General features: G+C 36.2%; 1 protein-coding gene across 2 annotated transcripts in view; it reads right to left on the reverse strand.

Moving 5' to 3' along the window:
- Positions 1 to 662: 662 nt before the first annotated feature.
- LOC306855314 (lymphocyte antigen 75-like) overlaps positions 663 to 22,591 on the reverse strand; it is a 33,500-nt gene continuing 11,571 nt past the window's right edge. Inside the window, exons 7-35 of one of the 2 annotated variants that reach the window (XM_079393906.1) lie at positions 22,352 to 22,549; positions 20,224 to 20,381; positions 19,982 to 20,089; positions 19,745 to 19,833; positions 18,947 to 19,116; positions 17,402 to 17,610; positions 17,159 to 17,301; positions 16,969 to 17,050; positions 16,755 to 16,826; positions 15,170 to 15,293; positions 14,809 to 14,844; positions 14,543 to 14,712; positions 13,596 to 13,663; positions 13,423 to 13,499; positions 11,950 to 12,086; positions 10,677 to 10,785; positions 10,331 to 10,494; positions 8,877 to 9,006; positions 8,570 to 8,790; positions 7,933 to 8,095; positions 7,684 to 7,842; positions 7,167 to 7,289; positions 6,316 to 6,504; positions 5,471 to 5,694; positions 5,173 to 5,356; positions 4,928 to 5,086; positions 3,828 to 3,950; positions 3,536 to 3,718; positions 663 to 1,939 (exon numbers count right to left, since the gene is read on the reverse strand). In XM_079393906.1, coding sequence (XP_079250032.1) covers positions 1,767 to 1,939; positions 3,536 to 3,718; positions 3,828 to 3,950; positions 4,928 to 5,086; positions 5,173 to 5,356; positions 5,471 to 5,694; positions 6,316 to 6,504; positions 7,167 to 7,289; positions 7,684 to 7,842; positions 7,933 to 8,095; positions 8,570 to 8,790; positions 8,877 to 9,006; positions 10,331 to 10,494; positions 10,677 to 10,785; positions 11,950 to 12,086; positions 13,423 to 13,499; positions 13,596 to 13,663; positions 14,543 to 14,712; positions 14,809 to 14,844; positions 15,170 to 15,293; positions 16,755 to 16,826; positions 16,969 to 17,050; positions 17,159 to 17,301; positions 17,402 to 17,610; positions 18,947 to 19,116; positions 19,745 to 19,833; positions 19,982 to 20,089; positions 20,224 to 20,381; positions 22,352 to 22,549 — 4,145 coding nt within the window. In that variant the 3' untranslated portion in view covers positions 663 to 1,766. Of the gene's footprint in view, positions 1,940 to 3,535; positions 3,719 to 3,827; positions 3,951 to 4,927; positions 5,087 to 5,172; positions 5,357 to 5,470; positions 5,695 to 6,315; positions 6,505 to 7,166; positions 7,290 to 7,683; positions 7,843 to 7,932; positions 8,096 to 8,569; positions 8,791 to 8,876; positions 9,007 to 10,330; positions 10,495 to 10,676; positions 10,786 to 11,949; positions 12,087 to 13,422; positions 13,500 to 13,595; positions 13,664 to 14,542; positions 14,713 to 14,808; positions 14,845 to 15,169; positions 15,294 to 16,754; positions 16,827 to 16,968; positions 17,051 to 17,158; positions 17,302 to 17,401; positions 17,611 to 18,946; positions 19,117 to 19,744; positions 19,834 to 19,981; positions 20,090 to 20,223; positions 20,382 to 22,351; positions 22,553 to 22,591 lie in introns of both variants that reach the window. The other variant, XM_079393905.1, reaches the window with a different exon arrangement.

Consider the following 22,591-nt stretch of genomic DNA (forward strand, 5'->3'; position numbering starts at 1 on the left):
TATTTATTCATCTTTGTTACCGTTAGTTAATAAAAATACAGTCGTTCATTGGTAGTTCATGTTAGATCACAGTGCATTGACTAATGTTAACAAACTTGAGATTTTAAAAATGCATTAGTAAATGCTCTTAACTAAGATTAATAAATGCTGTGGAAGTACTGTTAATTCTTACTTCATGTGGTAAAGTGTTACTATTATTTTGATTACTAGTTGTTAAATACATATAGAAAACACAGACATTTCAGCAGCTGGGCAAACTTTGGATGGCAGAACACCCATTTCTAAATACTGTTTGAAAATAAAATAAAATGAAATATAAAATAAATTAAAAATAAAATGTACATATTATTGGTATCGGCACTAGGTAAGTATATATTTCCACTTGGCAAGACTTAACCATTAATAACAATCCAACACTCAGATGCAACAACTCATTTTAGCTTTTATCTACGTTATGCTTTTTTTTTCTTCCATACACTGAACACAGTTTAGTAATGGAAAAGAATGACTAACTAACATATAATGCCCTGGATAAATACTACTGTAAGTCAGCATCAACACACTAATGAATACTGCATGTAAGCAACTAAAACTTTAAAGTAATTTAACACTATGACCTTAAAACATGTCTATTAACAGTCATCAACATAAAACAAGGATGTATCATATTAGAAGATGTAACATTGTTTTATTGAGCATCTGCTGTGGTGAAAACAGAGGAAAGCTGATATGTAATCAAATCAAAGACAAGGATAACAAAAGATTCTGAGAAAAAAAATAATATTTTTTTTCAAAAGCAGCGTTGTCTTTAGAGAACATTTTTGGATTTGCAATATATGACCTTAAATTCCCAAAGCATCTTTGGTGTGGTTTGAAAAAATTAAAAACAAACAAACAATTAATCAACAGCAACAAGAAAAAATATAATAAAATATTTACAAAGCATGTACTAAATCCTTAACTAAAATAGTGTAATTTGTGCTTGAAGTTAGATTCAAACAGCTCATTAAAGTGCATCAGATCTCAGTAGTTAAGAGTGCATAGATATCATCTCCTACTGCACCAACTATCATTTTATCATTAGCACTCAGTGCACTGCATTTACTGTGTTATCATAAGCTGTTATACAGCACTTGGATATATGAATGCAAACAATGTCATCATGTACATGATACATCAACACAATGTGGAAAGACACCATTCTGGAAAGAACATTTTGAAAGGAATGTTCTATTGACCTCTGACAATTTCAAAGAATGGCATTCAAAAATCAAATAAGAAAGAAAAATAAAACCTAACTCTAAAACCACAAAAATATATTATTTTAAAGGAGATAATACAGTTTCGGATCACATCTGAAAATCACATCTGGAAAAACATACCTTCTTTAAACCTTCCCAGCTCCATTCATGAGTTAATATTCAGTGCTGCTCAAGAGGAGTAACCACCCCCCCCACACCCCCACCCCCGATCCAATAACGTAATAACACAAGAAGCCAAAGTCAAATTTGTATAGTATGGTAAGTACCTGCAGTCCTCCAATTAAAATATACACAAGCATTTTAGATTTAAACAATAAAACCTTTAGAATAATATCACTCCTATTTTATTTTACACAAACGGTCAAGATGTCAGGGGTGAAGCATAATAAATAACCTTAGATTGCACCACTGGAGGAAGGTGTTTCTGTTGATGGCATAGAGGAGTGTTTCTAGCAAAAGGCACATTATAGCTACAGTTTCATTTGACGTCATTCAGCTGAGCTGTTACTCGGCATTATTGATCATACTCGCGCTGTCCGCGTCATCAAAGTTGCGCTGGTAACGTACTGTCGAATGGAAGCGGTGCTTGTTTTTCTGGTATAAGATGAAGGGGACAGCCACGAAGATGCAGATGAGTATAATGATGAAGAAGATCAAAGCCACAGGGCTACCTGGATCTGCACATGCAATATTTATGCCATAATGTTACATTTATGCAAGATTTATTTGCAAAATCACACAACTTTTTCTGTATTTTCAATAATGTTTATTAATCAAATATGTTAATAATAATATTATATTTACTAGTGCAAAAGTCTTAGGCCATTAGTATTTTCACCAACAAAAAATGGATTAAAGTCAATTATTTTTTGCTGTAGTGTGCCAGTAGGAAATATCAGTATACATTTCCAAACATTTCTTTTGTCATTAATAATAATAATGCATTGAGTTGCTGCCATGTGATTGGCTGATTAGCAATTTGTGTTACCAAGCAATTGAACAGGTGTACCTAATAAAGTGGCCGGTGAGTGTATATATATATATATATATCTATACACACACACATACACATACACACACACACACACACACACACACACGCACACACGCACACGCACGCACGCACGCACACACACACACACACACACACACACACACACTAGGGATGGGCGATATGAGCAAAAATTCATATCTCGGTATTTTTTGGCTGATTTACGGTATACGGTATATATCTCTGTATTTTCTAAGCTTTTGTATTTGGAGTAAACAAATAAACAAATGAAGTGAATGTAACCATAGGCATATATTAATGTTTAAAAGGGTTAAAATCACATTACATTCTAACATTGTAACATTGCAATCTAAAAACAAAAATAATGCTTTTAAAGCAAAACTAAAAATGAAAATAATGAAAAAGCACAGACTAATTGAGTAAAAAGGCTGTTTTGATTACCCCATTACAGTCACATTACAGTTAGTGCTATCATACAAATACACTTACTTGTAGGTTTAAAATTCTACATATGTCACATTTATTCTCCAAAGATTTCAGCAAAATGTATATTTTAGTCAGAATTATTGCACACCTATTACATTGCGTGCTGTCTGTTTGGCGCGCTCGTTCACTGAAATCTGTGAAGTTTAGCGGAGAATCTCAAAACAGAAGGCTCACGCACTTCTGACAGAAAAATGGAAATATTTCCATGGCTTTCTAACATTTACAGATGAAGAATATGCCTGTAAAATGGAAGTTATGCATTTAGGAAAACAGCACATCTCAAACACATTAAACTGGGCGAGTCTCTATTAGCGGCACACGCAGCCTTTCTGTCAGAGCCGTTTTAAACTGAAACTAAACTATAGGCTTCTATATCTTACAAGTTTTTTAAAAAGCCCTTCATTTAAAGTTTGTCACGTGTTTAGAACAAATGGTATTATGCACTTTCTCTGATGCAGCTCAGTCTGTGTCCTCCACTGTATTTTTAGATGCACTCGTTTTCAAACTACTGTACTGTATATCGATATAAACGGTATTGCATCATACCGTATCGCTTATAAAGAATATATCGATATATCGTACAAACTCGATATACCGCCCAGCCCTAATATATACACACACATATATATATATATACACAGATAGATAGATATAGTTGAAAATAATATGCAAAAAATATAAAATATAATATAATATTATATATATATATATATATATATATATTTATATTATATGTCATGAGACATTTTCAAGGTGAGAAATTTCAGGGACTCACAGGCAGGTGCTTTGCAGACGATTCGGCTGCGGCTGTTCAAGCAGCTCGTGTGGGTCCAGGAGCCGTTGCTGGACACCATCACTGCGCAGATCTGCGGCGTCTGCTGTGATAACCGTGGGCCTGAATTTGCATCCCAGCTAGAGAAGTCCAGTTCACTGCCATCGTGCCAACCTGTGGGCTTTCCTGTTGCAGAGATTTATAAAGATACATATTTACATTTTACATTACATTACTCTTCAACTCTTACAAAAGGACACTGGGTGATTGAAGGCAGATGAAATCATTATGTTACCAGTGGTGTCGACGTTGAGCGCCAGCCACACTCGGCTTGTGATGGAAGGGTTCTTATTCATGTAGTCAGAGACAAAATCATTCTCCTCTTTACTCTTGATGGTTAACAGCTTGGAGGAAGACTCTGCCAGTTACACAGGAGAAATACAAGATGCTGTTAGACTCTTTCAGGTTGATTTTGGATGGTGTATAATAGTGTAAATTTTGTCAGACATTTTTAATTTAGTCTTAAATTAGTCTTAGACTTAGTCGTGTGTCAAATGTACTTTTGTAATTATCCTATTCAGTCAACCTTGTCCTGTTTTTGTTTAGTAAAGTTTAACTAAATGTCTAAGATGAAAACTTAGTCACATTTTCATCATGCTGTATAATGGTTAAACTAATAAAACTTTTTTTTTTTTTTTACTCAATTTTTTGCTCAACAATAATTGTTGTCATTTGAGAAATTTATTTGTACATTTCAGGTATTGCACTTTCACCAATAAGCACAAAACAATAGAATGTGGACTCATAAATGGTGTATTTTACCTCATCTATTGTACTGATTTATTATAGGCAATTTATTATAGAAATTATTATCAAAGACTTTTGCACTCTCTCTGTCTACTTTATGAAAACTAGTAAAACACACAAACAACAACAAAATAATATAACAGTGAAATTCCTAATAGTAATTCCAATAATTCCAAATTGCAAAGATAGAACACATAAACGCTTGCGTAGGAGAGGCGTGTGCAGCAGGGCACAGTAATATTTTGTCTCAACGATACTGCATGTTAATACAGTCACAGTTATTGACCTTATTGATATCATCTCATCATCGTCTTGTTTTAGTCACAGGAAAAAAGCTCATTAACGAACATTTTTCATCATAGTTTTTGTTAACGAAATTAACAGTTTTTAGTGATTATGTCAGGGTTTGGATTTGAGAAGCTGGTCATAGAACAGTTTAGGAAGGAAACCATATGCTGCTTTTCGCACAGACGGTGCAACTTTTGCGCTAGAATTTGAGTGTTCTATTATTGAGGTTGGCTGCATGTCTATTGTCTCTTCCTGACCAGAAGTGTTAAAGACATAGCAATACAGGATATGTACACTCACGCAGATTTTGACACACGTTCTTGGCGCTCTCCATGGTAAAGACAGAGTAGTTGTACATGTTGAAAGCATAGCAGTGATCTTGGAACAGGACCCATGAAAAGTGATCATCACTCTTGGGACAACTGCTGCTGGATTCAGAGGAGAGAGGTGCAACAGTTTCTGGAAAAAAAAACGAAACCAGTTTGAGACTGATCTTTTCAGAACAACAGTTGCGTTTGTGTTATGTCATTGCATGCTTGTCTTACTCTCACTGATGTGGTTGTAACAGATGGCCCCTTCTTGGGCTGCATGACAGTTGACAGCTGTCCAGGTGCCTTTGGAGTCCACAAACACACACTTTTCCTCAGAATCAAGGCCGTCGTTGACAAATCCATCTGGTGTAAATTTTACTGAACTCCCATCTGACCACTCAAATGGCCAGCCACTTACCTAAAGAAACAGCCAGACAAATTACATGACAATGGCAACAACTGAGAGCAAAAGACTGAGCGTACAGCTAATAATTGCTGTCAATTATTACTATTAATCACAAAAATAGTGTACATCTTGTTTGGAAAGGCCGATCCACAGTGAAAAGCCATCCCGTTTGGCGATCAGTGCCATGTTGTCGTTAGTGGTTTTGTCAGGAATGCTGGCAAGATGGCCTTTGTTGCGTCCACACTCTTGCAGTGCCTGATACCAATCCATTCTCTTGGCCACCCGATGGTAACTTATGCCATCCGGCGTGTTAACGTCAACCACACCCTTCATGAACTCCTCTTTGGGATCTGTAAAAGACATTTTTGCAAGTCTATAAATAATATTGACTTTTTTTCTTCAACCTGAAAAGTTCTGGCTAATATTAACAGATGTAAGGAACTTACACTACCATTTTTAAAAGAAATTAATACTTTTATACAGCAAGAATACATTAAATAGATCAAAAGTGACAGTAAAGACATTTATAAGATTTATATTCCAATAAAATGCAGTTCTTTTTAAAAAATGTTTTTAAATATATATATTATATGTATTTTTTGTTTACCTAATCCAACTAATCAATCCAATTGTCTAGTAATATATGCATGACCACAAAGATACAAATATACAATTATGCTTTTTGGGCGTCTTGTAAATAATCCTGCAGTGTGACAATTTATAATAAATAAATTATAGAAAATAGTTGCGTCTTTATAAATAGTTGTACTTTCATTCATTTGAGGACATAAAAACAACATGCATACTAATTATTAAAAAATAGAAAATTTGTTTTAGATAGATTACAGCATGTCACACTGCTGCCATGTCATATCTATTAATTATTTTGCAGTTTAAGGCTAACTAAAAACATATTTTTGGTAAAAACATTTATACAAAAGGCAAAACAAACTGAAACTCATTGGTTTTACCATTTTCAATCTTGCACACCACAATACTCCTCTGTTTGAAGGTATTGAAAAGACGTTGATTTGTTATCATTTCCCACTCTCCGATTAAGTTGAGACCAACCATGAAGGACTCTGTGATGTTTGGCCTTAGACCGTATTTCCAGTTAGAGAACTGCACATTGCTGCCATCTAGCCAATTCATCTGCTCATCTAAAGCAAGCACATCATACAGGACAAAAATGAACAGCTAGTCGATCCTTTTCTACCCATTTTTCCACATAAATGCTAGAAAACACTACATGTCTTTTGGCCAAATTTTTGCTCCAGGTTACAATCTTGAGACGTCAACACTAGTTGCCGAAAGTCTAGTCCAGTAGGTAGAAATCAATCATGTTTGATAATTAGAGATTTTAGAACATTTTAAAGGGATAGTTCACCAAAAAATTAAAATTGTGTCATCATTTACTCACACTCAAGTAGTTCCAAACCTGTATGAATGTCTTTGTTCTGCCGAACACAAAGGAAGATATTCTGAAGAATGTGGGAAACAGAGCAGTTCTGGGGCACCTTTTTTTTTTCCTACTATGGAAGTCAATGGTGCCCCAAAACAGCCTGGTTACAAACTTTCTTCAAAATATCTTCCTTTGTGTTCGGCAGAACAAAGAAATTCATACAGGTTTGGAACTACTTGAGGGTGAGTAAATGTTGACACAATTTTCATTTTTGGGTGAACTATCCCTTTAATTTAATTTTCCATGCATCTCAGGGCATGTGGTAGTTTTTTCTTTTTTTCTCTCTCTAACTATTTACAATGTCAGCAAGTGTTTGTAGTAGTAGTAGTAACTTTATTCTTTGGAATGTGATTATCTTACCCGTTTTGTTTTTGTTCATTCCCAGCCACACAAACATCACTAAATTTTTGAATGGCTGCAACTGTTGCCTGATGAAATCATTCTCTGCCTCATCACGGATTGTCAGGATTTCTCCAGCCCCGGCTAAAACACACAGACAAGATTACAAGATTTTAAGAACAAGCCCAAGATATCTTGGAAATAAGCTACATACCAAAATATTGTTACCTGCACCTGCCTACACTATTATCTCTACAAAATGAATTGTTTATAAGATGAGGCCAAACAACATGCCCAAAGACGCTTAATAAGTGTCGCTTATAATAAGTGGACATGGCAACCCTTCAAGAGCATGCTTCCAAACATCAACAAAACTTGATGGCTGTCCTGACAGTGGTTTTGTTAAAATCATTAAACATAGGGATTTTACAACATCTTCGACCACGGAATTGAAACTTTGAAAAGACACACACAAAAAAGAAACATGAAAAACGTTGTATTCATCACAGAAAAAGTCCCAGATATGATCCATTCATACCAAGAGACTTGCAGATATGCTGATCAATGATGTCATTGTTGCCCCATCTGGAGGCCCCCAGCAGCAACGTGTAGCAGTTCTTCTTAAAGCGGATCCAGTTCTGTCCATTGCTTTTGTGAGGACATTTGACCGAATCTATTTCAGGTGTAACGGTCTCATCTGTTATGAAAAAAAATTGCATTTTTAAAGCAAAGCATATGCAAGTAAATATTGAAAAGCAGAGGCGGCATTTATGAATTGAATCCTCACTGTGTGGGATGTGGCAGATCACTCCTGAAAGCTCTTCCTCACACTCGGTTGCCTTCCAGAAACCGTCAGTGTCCAGATACACACAGGCTCCTTTGGTGGCTTCAGCGGTCCAGCGGCTGAACTCATTGTGGCTGTAGTCTGTCCAGTGGTAGTGCTCCCCTTCCTTGATTAAAAAATAAAAAAATAATAGTAATAAACAGGGATGGTCAAGACATTAAACTGTTACAGTATGTAATAAATCAATTCTGTTCTTTTGAACGTTCTATTCATCAAAGAATCTTGGAAAAATGTATCATGGTTTCCACAAAAATAATAAGCAGCACAACTGTTTTCAACATCGATAAAAATACTACTGTATATTTTACTTGAACATCAGATCAGCATATTAGAATGATTTCTGGATGAAAGTAATAAAGCTGAAAATTCTGAATTGTATCACAGGAACAAATGATATTTTACAATATATTATTTACAGTTGCTTTAAACGGTGTTCTATTGAACTTTTTTTTTTTTTTTTTTTTACAATATTACTATTTTAACGTTATTTTTGATTAAATAAACACAGCCTTGGTGGCTTCTTTCAAAAAAAATAAAAAAAATTTACAGACCGCCAACTTTTAAATAGATCTTCACTCACATCTTCACTGAAGAGTCCAATCCAGAGGGACTGATTTCTTCGAGAGGCTTCAACTGTGAGCATTGCTTGGACATATGCGTCAGGTACGCTGGCCAAGTCCATATTGTAGCTCCGGCACAACTGAAGAGCCTCTATCCATGTTAAACTGCCCTGCTGTACCACCTTAAATGTATGATTATGAACCGTGAAATCATCCTTATGCTCAGGTGTCTCTTGTTCATCTGGGGAAATTGTCAATCGGGTGTTAATCAACAGAACACTATTTCATATAACAGAGATGATTGAGACAATCGCTAGTGGCTCGTACTTGCAGGATGCTGGCAGATGCTGAGATACTGGCGGTCGGAGCAGGTGGTGTAGTCCCAGGTGCCTATCATGTCAGAATGATCATCATTATACATGTAGGCACAGAGGTCCATGGAGTCCTGTTCAAACGTCTGCCGTGCAAATCAAGAGGAAAAAGGGAAACTCTCAGATTAAGTGTATCATGAGCAGAAAATGTACGTAATGTACAGTTTATGTAATTATACATTAAGCCAACTGAACACCAGATATGGCATATGGGAGATAAAATAAAACTGTGCAAGAAGAAAAAAAGTTTCCCACAATTTATTTCGTGGCTTGGTTCACCTAAAAATGAAAACTTGAAATGAAAAATTAATTCAACACGTATGACTTTTGTGCTTTCATCAAGAAAATAAGGAGATGTTTTGAGGAATGTTCATGATGCTCTTTTCCATATGATGAAAATGAATGAAGGCAGAGGCCGTCAAGCTCCAAAAATGCACTTTTCTGTTTGCTTTTATGTTACTGCATGACTTCAGAAGACAATTCTGAGTCGGATGGATCAATGTTATGGTGCTCTAACTATTTACACCACCATTCAAAAGTCTGGAGTTAGTGAGATTGTTTAATGTTTTTGAAACAAATCAAGGCCTTCACCAGTAAAAAACTAATATAACATATTTCCTGCCATATCGCTCGAGACTTACTGATATAAAAATGATAATTTGGAGTACTACTTGTGCATAATTTAGCGGACTGTAAATATACCAGTTTAGTATACTAAAAGGTAAATTACAGGGTATTATTATTAAGTACATAAACATGTAAATGCATTTGTAGTATACTTAGCATAAAATAAATGTATTTCAAATACATTTTAGTATATTTATTTTTCACGATGGCTGATTAATAAATACAGTAACCACAGTAATATGGTGAAATATTATTACCATTTCAAATAACTGTTTTGTATCGTAATATATTTTAAAATCAAATTGATTTCAGTGAGGGCAAACCTGCATTTTCCGGAGCAATTACTCCAGTCTTTAATGTCACATGATCTGGTCATGCTGCTTTAAATGCGATGCTTAATATTTTTGTGGAAACTGTGATTTTTTTATGATTCTTTGATGACTAAAAAAGTTCAAAAGAGCATATTTTATATGAAACTGAAATCTTTTGTAACATTACAAACACATCTTACTGTCACATTTTGATCAATTGGCATAATTTGATCAAAGGCAGAGCCTTTATTTTGGGGTAAACTAGTGTGTGTGTGTGTGTGTGTGTTATTGTATTGCAAGTTATTGTAAACACGTGACGTGAGGAACAAAACTATTCTCTGTATAATCTATAGCATGCCACAAATGCTGCACAAAATATTTTTTGAACATTTCTCAAGTGCTTTGATCAGATCTCCAGATCTTTGTGGTCAATTATATAACTTTCAAACTTTCAAAGCAGATGGACACTTGCATTGATGAATATGGGTCGTAACTGGCCATGCAGGAGAGGATTGAAGTTCAGATATACAACTGGCGAGTTGTCCACCCACTGAGTGTCATGAAGCTTGAACTTTAGGCCAATCCAGACCTTCTGAGGCGGTCCAGGTAACTCCGGTAACATTGTAGTGATGAAATCTAAATGGAGGAAAGATACACGGGAGAGAAAGATAGAGAGAGAGAGAGACAGAGAGAGAGAGAGAGACAGAGAGAGAGCAAGAGAGAGAGTCAAGCAACATTACTAAAAGCATGAATAAATATGTTTTATATTAAAATGTGTTTTCAGTGGATTTCCACATATTATATGAAATCAAACGCACCCTGTTCAACTTGGTCAGATATGGTGAGCATCGTGCCTGCCAATGTCTTACAGAACTCATTGGCGTCTTTGAAGGTTTGGAAATTAGAGGTGTTTAAAACTTGATAGCACTGCAAGACACGTATACAATGATGTCGTTAACCAAAAACACGCGTTTAAAGGGGTCATATGATGCGATTTCATGCTTTCCTTTGTCTTTGGAATGTTACAAGCATATATAAGATCTGTAAAGTTACAAAGATTAAAGTCTCAAAACCAAAGAGATATTCTTTATAAAAATTAAGACTCGCTCATTCAAACACGCCCCCACATGTCTACGTCATGGTGTGGGAAGATTTGCATAACACCGCCCAAATGTATACGCAATGAAAGGCGGCGTAACTTTTATTCTCGCTATAGTATTGTTGTTGCCGCCGGCGCCGCCATGTCGTGGAGACGCTGTGTGTCGTTGTGAAAGTAAAAGTACTTTGTTTGGCCTTCCAAATGAAGTACACCACTACAAATCAGTGGTGCAGTTATATTTACAACACTGTTCCAGAACAGGACAATGCAAATATTCGAGTGTGTGCAGCGCATTTTATGGAGGACTGTTTCCTGAATCTGGGAGAGAGTAGCCTACAGTGTGAACACTATGAATGGCTGTGATGTGAACACTATAAAGTGGGGCGATTCCAACATCGCAAGAACAGTCTGGTGCTTCTGACTCACAGCCTGTAAGTATGTTTCAATATTTTTAAAGAATTTGCTACTGACAATTCATATGCAGGTTTTGAGCAGTGTAGAGTAGTGCTTGTTTGGCATTTCTACGATCACATATGCAGACATGGTGTTATGTTTACGTGGTGGGGTTCAACGAGTAAAAAGACTGTATAAGTCATTATAATCAGTAATTATGTCCTCACCGGATGCAACAAATTGGCTCGTTTATATTTGGTTTTATTGTTTTAGTCTCGTCGTGCCGGGACACAGCATCACAACACGGTAAGGGGCGTAACATTTCCGTCACACGCTTGAGGTATTCAGCCAATCACAACGCACTGTATAGCTGGCCAATCAGAGCATGCCTCGCTTCTCAGAATGATGAGCTTTGTAAAAATCGATGCGTTTCAGAAAGGCGGAGCATAGAGGAGCAACAATAATGTACAGTATGTGGAAAATAATGTGTTTTTTGAACCTCGAACCACGTAAACACATTGCATTACACAAAATAATGTTCTTTTTAGCAACATCATATGACCCCTTTAAAGTTCAAAGGATGTGTGTGTATGTCAGACCTTATTTCTGAAGTGCTTGGCAGTGCCCTCACATGGGCTGCTGGCAGGGGGTGGTTCTGGGCTTCCTTTCTCCGCAGAAGTGACGTTCAGGGTCTCGCACACAAACGGCTGTTTTTCATTACATCTGCCGCTGAAACCTACAGAGAAGGATCATCTGAGTTGCTTCATAAATCATTCGTAAATAAATAATTGTTGCTGTCAGTTTAGAGGGGTATTTTTCCAAATGATAAAGTCTTTAAAAATAATTAAATGCGTCTTTTTTCTTTCTCATCCTCTATTATAAAAGCAAATGCATAAAAAATGCTTTATTCTTGTTTCTTGTACAAAAAAGACCTCGTCATTTGATAAGAATAATAATATTTGGGTGCAATAATGGAAATAAATTAATTAATAAAAAAACAAGTTAATAATTGATTTTAATATCTGTTGTTAAAAAAATTGAACGATTTAGACCAACTCTGTTTAGGTATTTTATTACAGTAAATATTAAGGTAAATGGCACTAACTGCTACAAAATTCTTACCGTATGAGCATCATCATAATCACGTCCTTGCAAAGTGAAGAAAATAGTTGTCTTTACTGAGGCAACATTATGAAACCTGTCATTATAACCATCTAAAAGTCTTAATGTTTTATTAAATTTATACTGACACTAGTGTTGTAGTAATTCAGACTGATCCGAAGACCATTTTTTGAAGGTCTTGGTCTTGTCTCAGTACTTGGTCTCCGACTAAGAGACCCCAACTGCAGGGATATCACTAAATTTCTGGTGCACTGTCCGATTTATTTATTAACATCATTACTGTGATTGGATGTAAAACTGCTTCAAATTTGAAACAAGTTTTAGTTTCATATTTAAAAGTATTTTATTTTTCCATCATATTTCTAAATCCAACTAAACGCAACTTCTATGCCACCTTTGCAGTGCAAACATCACTGCAGTCGCCCTGTCTTGGTCCTGTCTTGCTCTCAACACACTCTGGTCTTGGTCTCAATTTAGGTGGTCTTGACTACAACACTAATTGACACTTTGTTCCGCTAGTAGAAACTTTAGAATCGGGAACACATATTCACTATTAACTAAGTGTTTTCTGTAAACAAACTCTTCATTTGCTGCTTATTAATAGTTAGTAAAGTAGTTTAGGTATTGGGTGGGTTTAAGGCTTCTAAAATACAGAATAAGGCATTAATATGTGGTTTATAAGCACTAATAAACAGCCAATACGCTAGTAATATGCATGCTAGTAAGCAACTAGTTAATAGTGAGAACTGGTCCTTAAAATAAAGTGTTACTGAAAAAAAACCCCATAAAGGTTGTATCCTGCTCCCCAAGAGATTCATGGGTCTTTCAACATTCACAGGAACTTCCATTGTGCTACAACTAGGAAAGTCATTTGAATGAGCCATGCTGCGCCAAAACAAACTCTGTAAGATGCTGAAATTACTTTAGGAATCACAATGAGACTCTCATACCATGTTCAAATGACACAGGAGTGATAGAGGGGCACATGCCCAGAAACGCCGAATAATAGTAGTGCATGGGGCTGAGCCTGCAAAACACACACAAACACCAAATTATGATAAATAAAAGAGTAATTGTGGCTCTAATCATGAGGTTTGGATAAGGTAGGAAAACCAGAACTTACTTGAAGGGAACATGAGGACCAGGGTAACGAAGGTCTGCCCACCACTTTAAATTCACCTGTTCTGAATGCTAAAGATCATTAAAAATGTATTAATTACTGGATGATATGAACAACAATATACTCACTCATATTAATATTATCCATTTCCCAACAGACTGACACTTAATTGTGGATCAAACAACGTTCATTTATGAGCACGGGTGTTGTTTCTTACAATACTGTCAGCAGATCATTAAAAATAACAAAAAAAACAAGTAATAATTTCCATTTTTGATACACTTGGTATATAAAAATTGTTATTCAAACTTAATTCATACAGAATTTGGGGGTCAGTAAGATTTTTTTTAAATAAAGTTTAATATATTTATTCAGCATTTTATTGATAAACAGTGACAGTAATTCTGTTCTTCTGATCAGTTTCCACAAAAATATTAAGCAGCACAACTGTTTTCAACAGTTCAGCTTTGACATCGCAGCAACAAATTACATTTTAAAATATATTAAAATAGAAAAGAGTTACTGTAAATTTGAGTTATATTTCACATGGCTGTTTTACTGTATTTTTAATCAAATAAATGCAGCCTTGATATGCATCTTCTTTCAAAAACATCGTACTGATGAACAGCAGTGAAATAATTCAAAAAGGTGTCTTAAATGAGATTTAAATAACTTTCAATTATGTTTTAAATAACAAAAAGAAAATTCTGAATATTTTTGGCAGTAACATTTTGCACTCTGTCTATGCATAATGAAAAGTAAATGGGCTTTTTTTTTTAAAATTGGGTTTTATGCATTTTCTCATCACTATGTGTAGGCTTCATTTGAAGGGTACACCAGCAGCACTCCGTTTTGACGTTCTGTGGAGATGCAGCCTTTAATTTAAGGAGTCAGACCTTCCTAAACCCCCTGGTAATTCAGGGTTTATAAAAACATCTGCCCCCTCTCACCTCATAAAGACGCTCCTGTAGGCGGCGTGCGGCATTAAGAGTGTCGGGGGTGGCGAGTTTGCTGTTGTTGCTGCTGCAGTACAAGACAGCCTCCTCGAAGGACAACTCTGGCTCTGCTACAAACCAGAACTCCTGGCCGTCTATAAACACTGATGTGTTATGGTGCCCATCTGTTAGTAGTGAAACACGAAACATGTCACTGACAAACCAATAAAATACATAATCCATGACGTATTTGGGCATTTGATTCAAAACGAATGTTCTACCTGGGTTGTACCACTCTGGTGTTTTTGGTGTTTGACCTAGAGAATGATACATAGACCATGAATATGTTTTTTTTTTTAAAAACATGTTAGTTAGGCTTATGTGGCTCCAAACCTGTATGCTGTTATTTTTTCTTTTCATGGAACATAATGAAATTCTTAACATACTTGTCGCTCTTTTACAGTACATACAATTACAACGAAGGGGAAGACATTTTTCAAATTCATAAACTTGAAAACAAACAACAAATTTCCACTAATTTGCTGTTTCCAAAGTAAATATGGAATCTATATAAATAAGTATTAACAATAGTGAAAACGATGCCAGGAAGCAGTCTTGGGTGTTGTCTTGAGTGTTGTTTACCTCGTGGTATCTGACACACCCATTCCAGTTTGGCATTGCAGTGAAAGACGCTGGGATAAAAAGGCCGTACAGGAACATTATGAAACAGGAGGGAGAGAAATGGCTTGTAGGTTCCTTTCAAAGTCTGATGATACAAAAAAAACAACAAAACATCATCACAGGCTGTCTGAATTCAAACAGGCCTTTGATTTCTACTGTATAACTTCTATTATTCTAAATTATGTGACCCTGGACCACAAAACCAGTCATAAGTGTCAATTTTTCGGATCGGACAATACTTGGCTGAGATACAACTATTTGAAAATCTGGAATCTGAGGGTGCAACAAAATCAAAATACTGAGAAAATCACCTTTAAAGTTGTCCAAATGAAGTTCTTAGCAATGCATATTACTAATCAAAAATTAAGTTTTAATATATTTACGGTAGGAAATTTACTAAATATCTTCATGGAACATGATCTTTACTTAATATCCTAATGATTTTTGGCATAAAATAAAAATGGATAATTTTGACCCATATAATGTATTTTTAGCTATTGCTACAAATATACCCCAGCGACTTAAGACTGGTTTTGTGCTCCAGGGTCACATAGGGCCTGTTTACACCTGGTCATTTCATGCGTTTTCGCTGATCGGATATCTATCTGATTTGTTAAAACGTTTCCATTTACACTTGGCCACATAAAAGTTCGTCGCAAAACAGATATAAATCCGATCTTCAATTCCCGCGCTATATTTAAGTTTCATGTTCATGTCAACAATAATCAAAAGATAAGAGATGCATTTTATTAATTATCAGCTCATTTCAAGTTCAAAGACCGCAATAGGAGAGCGCGCGGCATCAGCACTGGAAAGATAAGTTTGTCCTACTACTTTTAATGAAGATGATTGTGTGTTGTTGAGCGTCTGCGTCTTACTTTCAGTTTCATTCGTGGCAGTTTGCTATATGACTATAATGTCATATAGCCTTTAACACGCTCTCACACGTTTATTATTTTAACATTTTGGGAGGAGTAAAATTTACATATGTGTTTTCAACAACCAGATGCATTTACACTTGTCCAGTTTCGCCTGGAATGCGGCCCAGACCACCTTCTGAAGTGGTTTGAGCGATCGGATTTAAATCCGTCTCAAAAGCGTTTCGGAGGGCGTTTACACCTGGTCTTATCAGGATCGGATAGCTATACGATCAGAAAAAACGCATGAAGTGACCAGGTGTAAACAGCCCCATATTGTCTGTTTGATGCCTCTGATATGTTTTTGAGTATTTGAATCCTGTTTGATGACAATCTATCGATCTTATTCATTTCTTATATATTATCATATCTTATTCAATCATATATATATTAAAATGATTAATAAATATTAAAATAATTTAAAATATCAAGCAGAAATATGTACAGCTACCAAGCCATCTCCAGCAGTCAAGTGAGTAAAGTAAAAATGTGTTTTACTATACAGGAACCAGAATAGCATGCGTCATTTCTTCTGTTGTTTGTCAAGATAATATTGCATAATAATGCAGTTTTGTGATGTTATGAGAGGTCAGGGGTCATGCACGTTTTGGGAGTCATGTTTACCACACCTTAAAGGCAACGCAATCCCTGTTATAGTCATCATCTTCGTTGAATTCCTCAGGAAAGATCATCATGGAGACCTGTTACCAAGCAGCAGAAACAAATGACAACACCTACACATTTCACACTTTAGCTTTAGTCAACAAGGACATTAAAGGAGCAAATGATGGCTCCGATCACAACCCAATTTTGTTCAGAAAACATCATATGCTAGTGACTCACCGGACGCCCATCACTCCACTCCCAGTTGTTGTTGTTATTTGGATTTCTGCGATTTAGTCCCACCCAGAAAAAACGATTATCACTGTACAGGGAGGCAGACAGCACGACTAAAATTCAATAAATGCCACTCCCCTTGGGTTAGTGTGTGGGGGGATATGATAATGGGAGTTAAAAACTGTCCTATCTGTACCTGATAGAGTCTCTCAGGATGTAATGTAACGTTTGCATATCTTTAGTCTCAGTGAAGCTGGGCAAATGCCCCCCTAGTGACTCACAGAAACGCTCCGCCTCTTCCCACGAGCGCTTCCTGGTCAAACGCTCCTCATGAAACACCTGCAGACACATTCAAACAGATGTTGATTAGATATAACTGGAAATGGCTTCATTGTCTTGACCCAGCTTCTTGTTTTAGATGAATACCAGCTGTACACACCTTGTAACAATACTTAAGGCCTTCCTTTGAGACCCATCCTGGTGCACAGGAAGCATTGAGATTGGGCTCAACTGGATCTGGGGTGGGTTGGACCATTGATTTGATGGGTTTCTTACAGATTCTGCCAGCTTTGAACAGAGTGCAGTTCTTAACAGCCCACTGGCCCAAAGGATTCCCAGTAGACATCACCACACAGCCACCGGCGAAAGCTGGAACACATATTTACATTCAAACTCAATGCTAAATATTTTTAATTCTGATATTTAAGAAGTTGCAGGGTATCTACGGGATTTTTAAAATCTAATTTAAGACTTTATTTGACACCTGCACAAAAAAATGAGCACCATATGAGCGGGTTAGGGCAACGTCTATGGTAACATTAAATGTAAGATGACAATAAAAAACATGATTTACAGCTCAAATACAGGTTTTCACAAGAACAAAAAGTTTTATAAAATGCTAAAGTTCACATTTCAGCCACGTTCCATGTTCAAGGTCCAGAGACGTACCAAGAACATTTAAAACCTCTTGAAATCACAGTTAAGACTTTCTTGTACCATTTAAGACTTTTATGGCCTTAAATTTGATACAACTAAATTTAAGACTTTTTAAAACCTGTGGAAACCCTGAAGTTAGGATACTGTTTTCCTTCTCAGAAATCTATATTGCTCTACCAATGATACACAGTACCCGAAAACCCCCCCCCCAAAAAACACTTAAAGGTATAGTTCACCCAAAAATTTAAATCACCCCAGGATTTACCCATCATCAAGCCATCCAAGGTGTATATAACTTTAAGACAAATACAATCAGAGTTATAATAAAAGAGGGTTAATAAAGGCATCCTGAAGCGAATCAATGTGTTTTTGTTAGAAAAATATCCATATTTAAAACTTTCTAAACCGTAATCTCTAGCTTTCGCTAACTGTCATAGATTCACGAGAGAGTGGAGAGAGAGAGGAGAGAGCAAAATAAAACATCGGTCATGAATTAAAAGCACAAAACGAGGATTTGAAAAGAAAACTGTCAGAGGATTTCAATATAAGCCAAGAGACTTTTGCAGTAAACAAAACTTGGTTCTCGTGAGACTAGCATATTCTCTCCAGAGCTTACGCTATGCTTAAATCCTACGTCGTCTGCTGGAACTCCACTCTCTCGTGAACGCGTGTACGACTGTTAGCGGAAGCTAAAGATTATAAAGATTGTAAAGTTTTAAATATGGATATTTTTCTTACAAAAATGCATAAATTCCGCTCAGGAGGCCTTTATTAACCCCCTGGACCCGTGTGGAGGATTTTTTATGATGGATGGATGCACTTTATTGGACTTCTATTGGACTAATGAATATCAACACCCATTCACTGCCATTATAAAGCTTGGAAGAGCCAGGACATTTTTGGATATCACTCCAACTGTATTCATCTGAAAGAAGAAAGTCGTTTACACCTAGGAAGGCTTGAGTAAGTAAGTAAATCATTTTTGGGTGAACTATACCTATAATTTACAATATTGAACAACCACAGTCGATCCCATGATGTGCATTACCTGGTTCTAGCCATTTCCAGTTGGTGTAGGTGACCTGGTCTGCTGTCCCATCCTGACCGATCCAATGGTACTCCCTGGACCCTTTAGTGTCCTGTAGCCCCGTCCAGAAATACAACACCTCAGTGCTAATGTGCTCTTTCAGAAGACTGTTAATGAAGGCCTGTTCAAATCTAGAGAGAGGATTAGACATTTTCATGTTACCAGAATTTCAAAATTAGAAATTAGTTTAGCTTAATTAATGGCTCACTATTATTATTATAAAATTGTCATGTAACTCATTCTGCACTGTTTGTTCTACAAACATGATGCTTCATATCATGTGTTATTCCATTTTTGAAAGATCATACTTAATTGGATAGTCATATCTAGACAGCAGTAGCCATTTGCATAAACTGCTTAGACTAGTCTTTAAAAAATCTGTCACTTTTTACTGAGTAACTTTTTAAAGTCAGTCATTAAAAATGCAGTTAGACAGTTAGTCCTTGGCTAGCTGCTAGTTGGTAAAACTAGTTCTTAAGATACAGTCTTAATATAGTGGTTATGTTTAAGCAACTGGCACCAGAATACGACTTTTTTTTCATTTGGACAAGTGGCTACTTTCTATGAGAAAAAAATAAAACTATTGTTTGCAGGAAAAATAATGTATCTGTTCCAGAATAAATATATTTTACATCTTGCAGATATATTAGTGTGACATTCTAAACCAATGTTTTCAGCGACACTATTAACTGTAAGATTATAGCTGTTTGTTTCATGCTGATCTTATGAGTTGCAAATCAAATATATGTTAACAGTTACCTGTTATTAATGGTGATGTGGCAGCTGTTTTTATAGAACACCAGCTCAGTGTCCACTTTATAGCAAGCATTGCTATGTCTCTTCCAATTCTAGAGAGAAGAAAAAAACAGATGTCTGCTTATTCATGAATCAGATTCACATGGGCGGCAATAACAACAACATGAAGCACAAACATGATGCATATCCATGGAGTTAGAGTGAATTGTTCAATAGTGACCCTCTCTTGTGGTCACTCACCCCATCTGAAGGGCAGCCTTCCTCTGGGGCGCTCTCATTCACACTCCCGTTCGACTTACACATGTAAGCCCTGGGCTTTTCACAATCAGACACAGACCATGTATGATGCTGCAAACACGCATAGATAAATTAGAGGTGAGCTAATATTCAGAACAGAAAAGTCTTATTTATGTGATATAATCTGACATGACGAAACACACACACACACACACACACACACACACACACACACACACACACACCTCTCCTGAATAGTACACGCAGTGGATGGTATTTGGTACAAGTGGTGGAGGTTGAGCTCTGGCCCAGTATGTGAAAGACACTGGTGCATTATCGACCCATTCAAAAACTGAGGTGTTTCCATAACCCAAAAGACCAATCCATACATCTGTCTTCAGATCTGTCACATATAAAGTCATAAAACATTTAAGTCTGTACAAATATATATATACACACACATAATATATATGTGTAACATAATAAATCGCACTGACAGATACTTGTTTTTATTTATGCATACATTTGTTTAATTTTGTTCAATTTCAAGAACTCAAGTTATATAAGAATGCTTAAATAAATGCATCAGAAAACAAAAATACTGAGGAAAAAATAGATTTTTAAGCAATGCGTGTAACATTTAATGCCATGACTTTAAGACTTTCTGCTCTGATTTAAAGGGGTCCTATTATGCTCTTTTACAAAGTCTTGATTTTGTTTTGGGGGTGTACTAGAACATGCTCTCATGCTTGATGATTCGAAAATCGCAGTATTTTTCACATAATTTACATTATTACAATACCTTTCTCCCCAGCCTGGCACAAACGGCTCGATTAGTTCCGGTTTTGATGAAGGCTCGCCTTCCGAAAAACGAACTGTGTTGTGATTGGTTAGCTGTCCCAGTGCGTTGTGATTGGCGAACAGCTTAGACGGTGTTTCAGTATTGCCCCGCCCCTTGCCAAAACAGCAGGTTCTTCGAAATTGCCATATCAGTTCAGACCCCAAGAATATTGAACAAGAGGATCGTACAGAACCTTTGCACGCACGGATATTGCAAGACATATTAAAGTGGTAATGTTATTGTTGTTGTTGTTTTTTTGGCTAAATCACATTTTAGATAGGATGTCAACAACAAAAATAACTGCATTTACTATGTACAGATACAGATAATATGTATTATGTTTATTGTTCTTTAATTCTAACATTATAACACGAATTGCAGTGAAACTGTTATACAGTTGAATTTATTTATACCATAGTCCCACAGACTTACACTATTTGTGGCGGCATATATATGCAAATTAATTATCTGCCAGCGAGAGGCGCGGGAGAGATCGAGGTTTCCCCGATAACGCTGTACACAAAACAGAGCTCCACTCACAAACGCTGCTTTATCAGACATTACATGCAAGATTAAATGAAAATGACATCCAAAATTTTCTGAAAACAGTTGGTTTCCATCAGAAATACAGTAATATAAAAACACCCGCACCGGGTTTCGATTTTGAAAAGTGCAGTGCTCAACCAAGTTCTCCCCACCCCCCAACCATTCAAATTTCCGTAGGCGGGATTTACAATTTGTGATGTCACAAATACAGGAAAACAACTTTGTAGTCCAAACGAGCCATTTGCTGTAGTTCTTGAAAAGGGCTTTTTTTAAAAAACAAAATATCTCCCTTTGGGATTTGTAAATTTGTACATTGTAGATTTATGCCCAAACACACTGACTAAAATTCAAAAAGTGAAAAAGCATAATAGGACCCCTTTAAGACCTTTTAAGGCCTTAAATTATAAAAAGGCAAAAAAATCAAACTTTTTAAAAGACCCACAGAAACCCTGATACATATATCAGGTCAAAATAATCACACAAATAAGAAAAATTATTTAGTTCAGTTTTTGCATTTCCCATGCATTTTGAATTAAATTAAATTTGAACATTAAATCTGTGTTGATATTACAGATACGTATTCTACAAAATATGCCATCCAAATAAAAAAAAAGCAGAATCCAATAATTACAATTATCTTTAGCAATTATGCTAACTACATAAAAAACAAGACAGCTTAGAGCAGTGGTCTCAAACTCAATTCCTGGAGGGCCACAGCTCTGCAGTATTTAGCTCCAACTCACACATGTTTGGAAGTTTCTAGTAATCCTGAAGACCTTGATTAGCTGGATCAGGTGTGTTTGATTAGGTTTGGAGCAAAACTGTGCAGAGCTGTTGCCCTCCAGGAATTGAGTTTGAGACCACTGGCTTAGAGATTAACATTAAACACAATGATTTTAAAAGATGATCAAATGAAATACTTTACAATCGGCTTGCTTTCTCAGAACATGTGTTGTTGATACCTGTGTGTGGTGAGATGTGTTTACCTGAGTGAAAATATGTGTGTAGCATTTCAATATCTTCCAAACTGTGCATGCTGGCAAGATCAGATTCATCCATCTGACACATGGTCAGAGCTTCGTGCTGGGACATTTTTGACTCTGATCCACTGTGGAGTTTATAACAGAATCCTTTCCACCCAGTCCAACCATCTTTACATACCGTGGGCTTATATACCTCCCTGACTGCTGAAAGGAGAGGGAGAGAGACTGTGCTGTGAAAGTGAG

The sequence above is a fragment of the Barbus barbus genome, assembly GCF_936440315.1.
Source record: "Barbus barbus genome assembly, chromosome: 35".
NCBI classification, from domain to species: domain Eukaryota; kingdom Metazoa; phylum Chordata; class Actinopteri; order Cypriniformes; family Cyprinidae; genus Barbus; species Barbus barbus.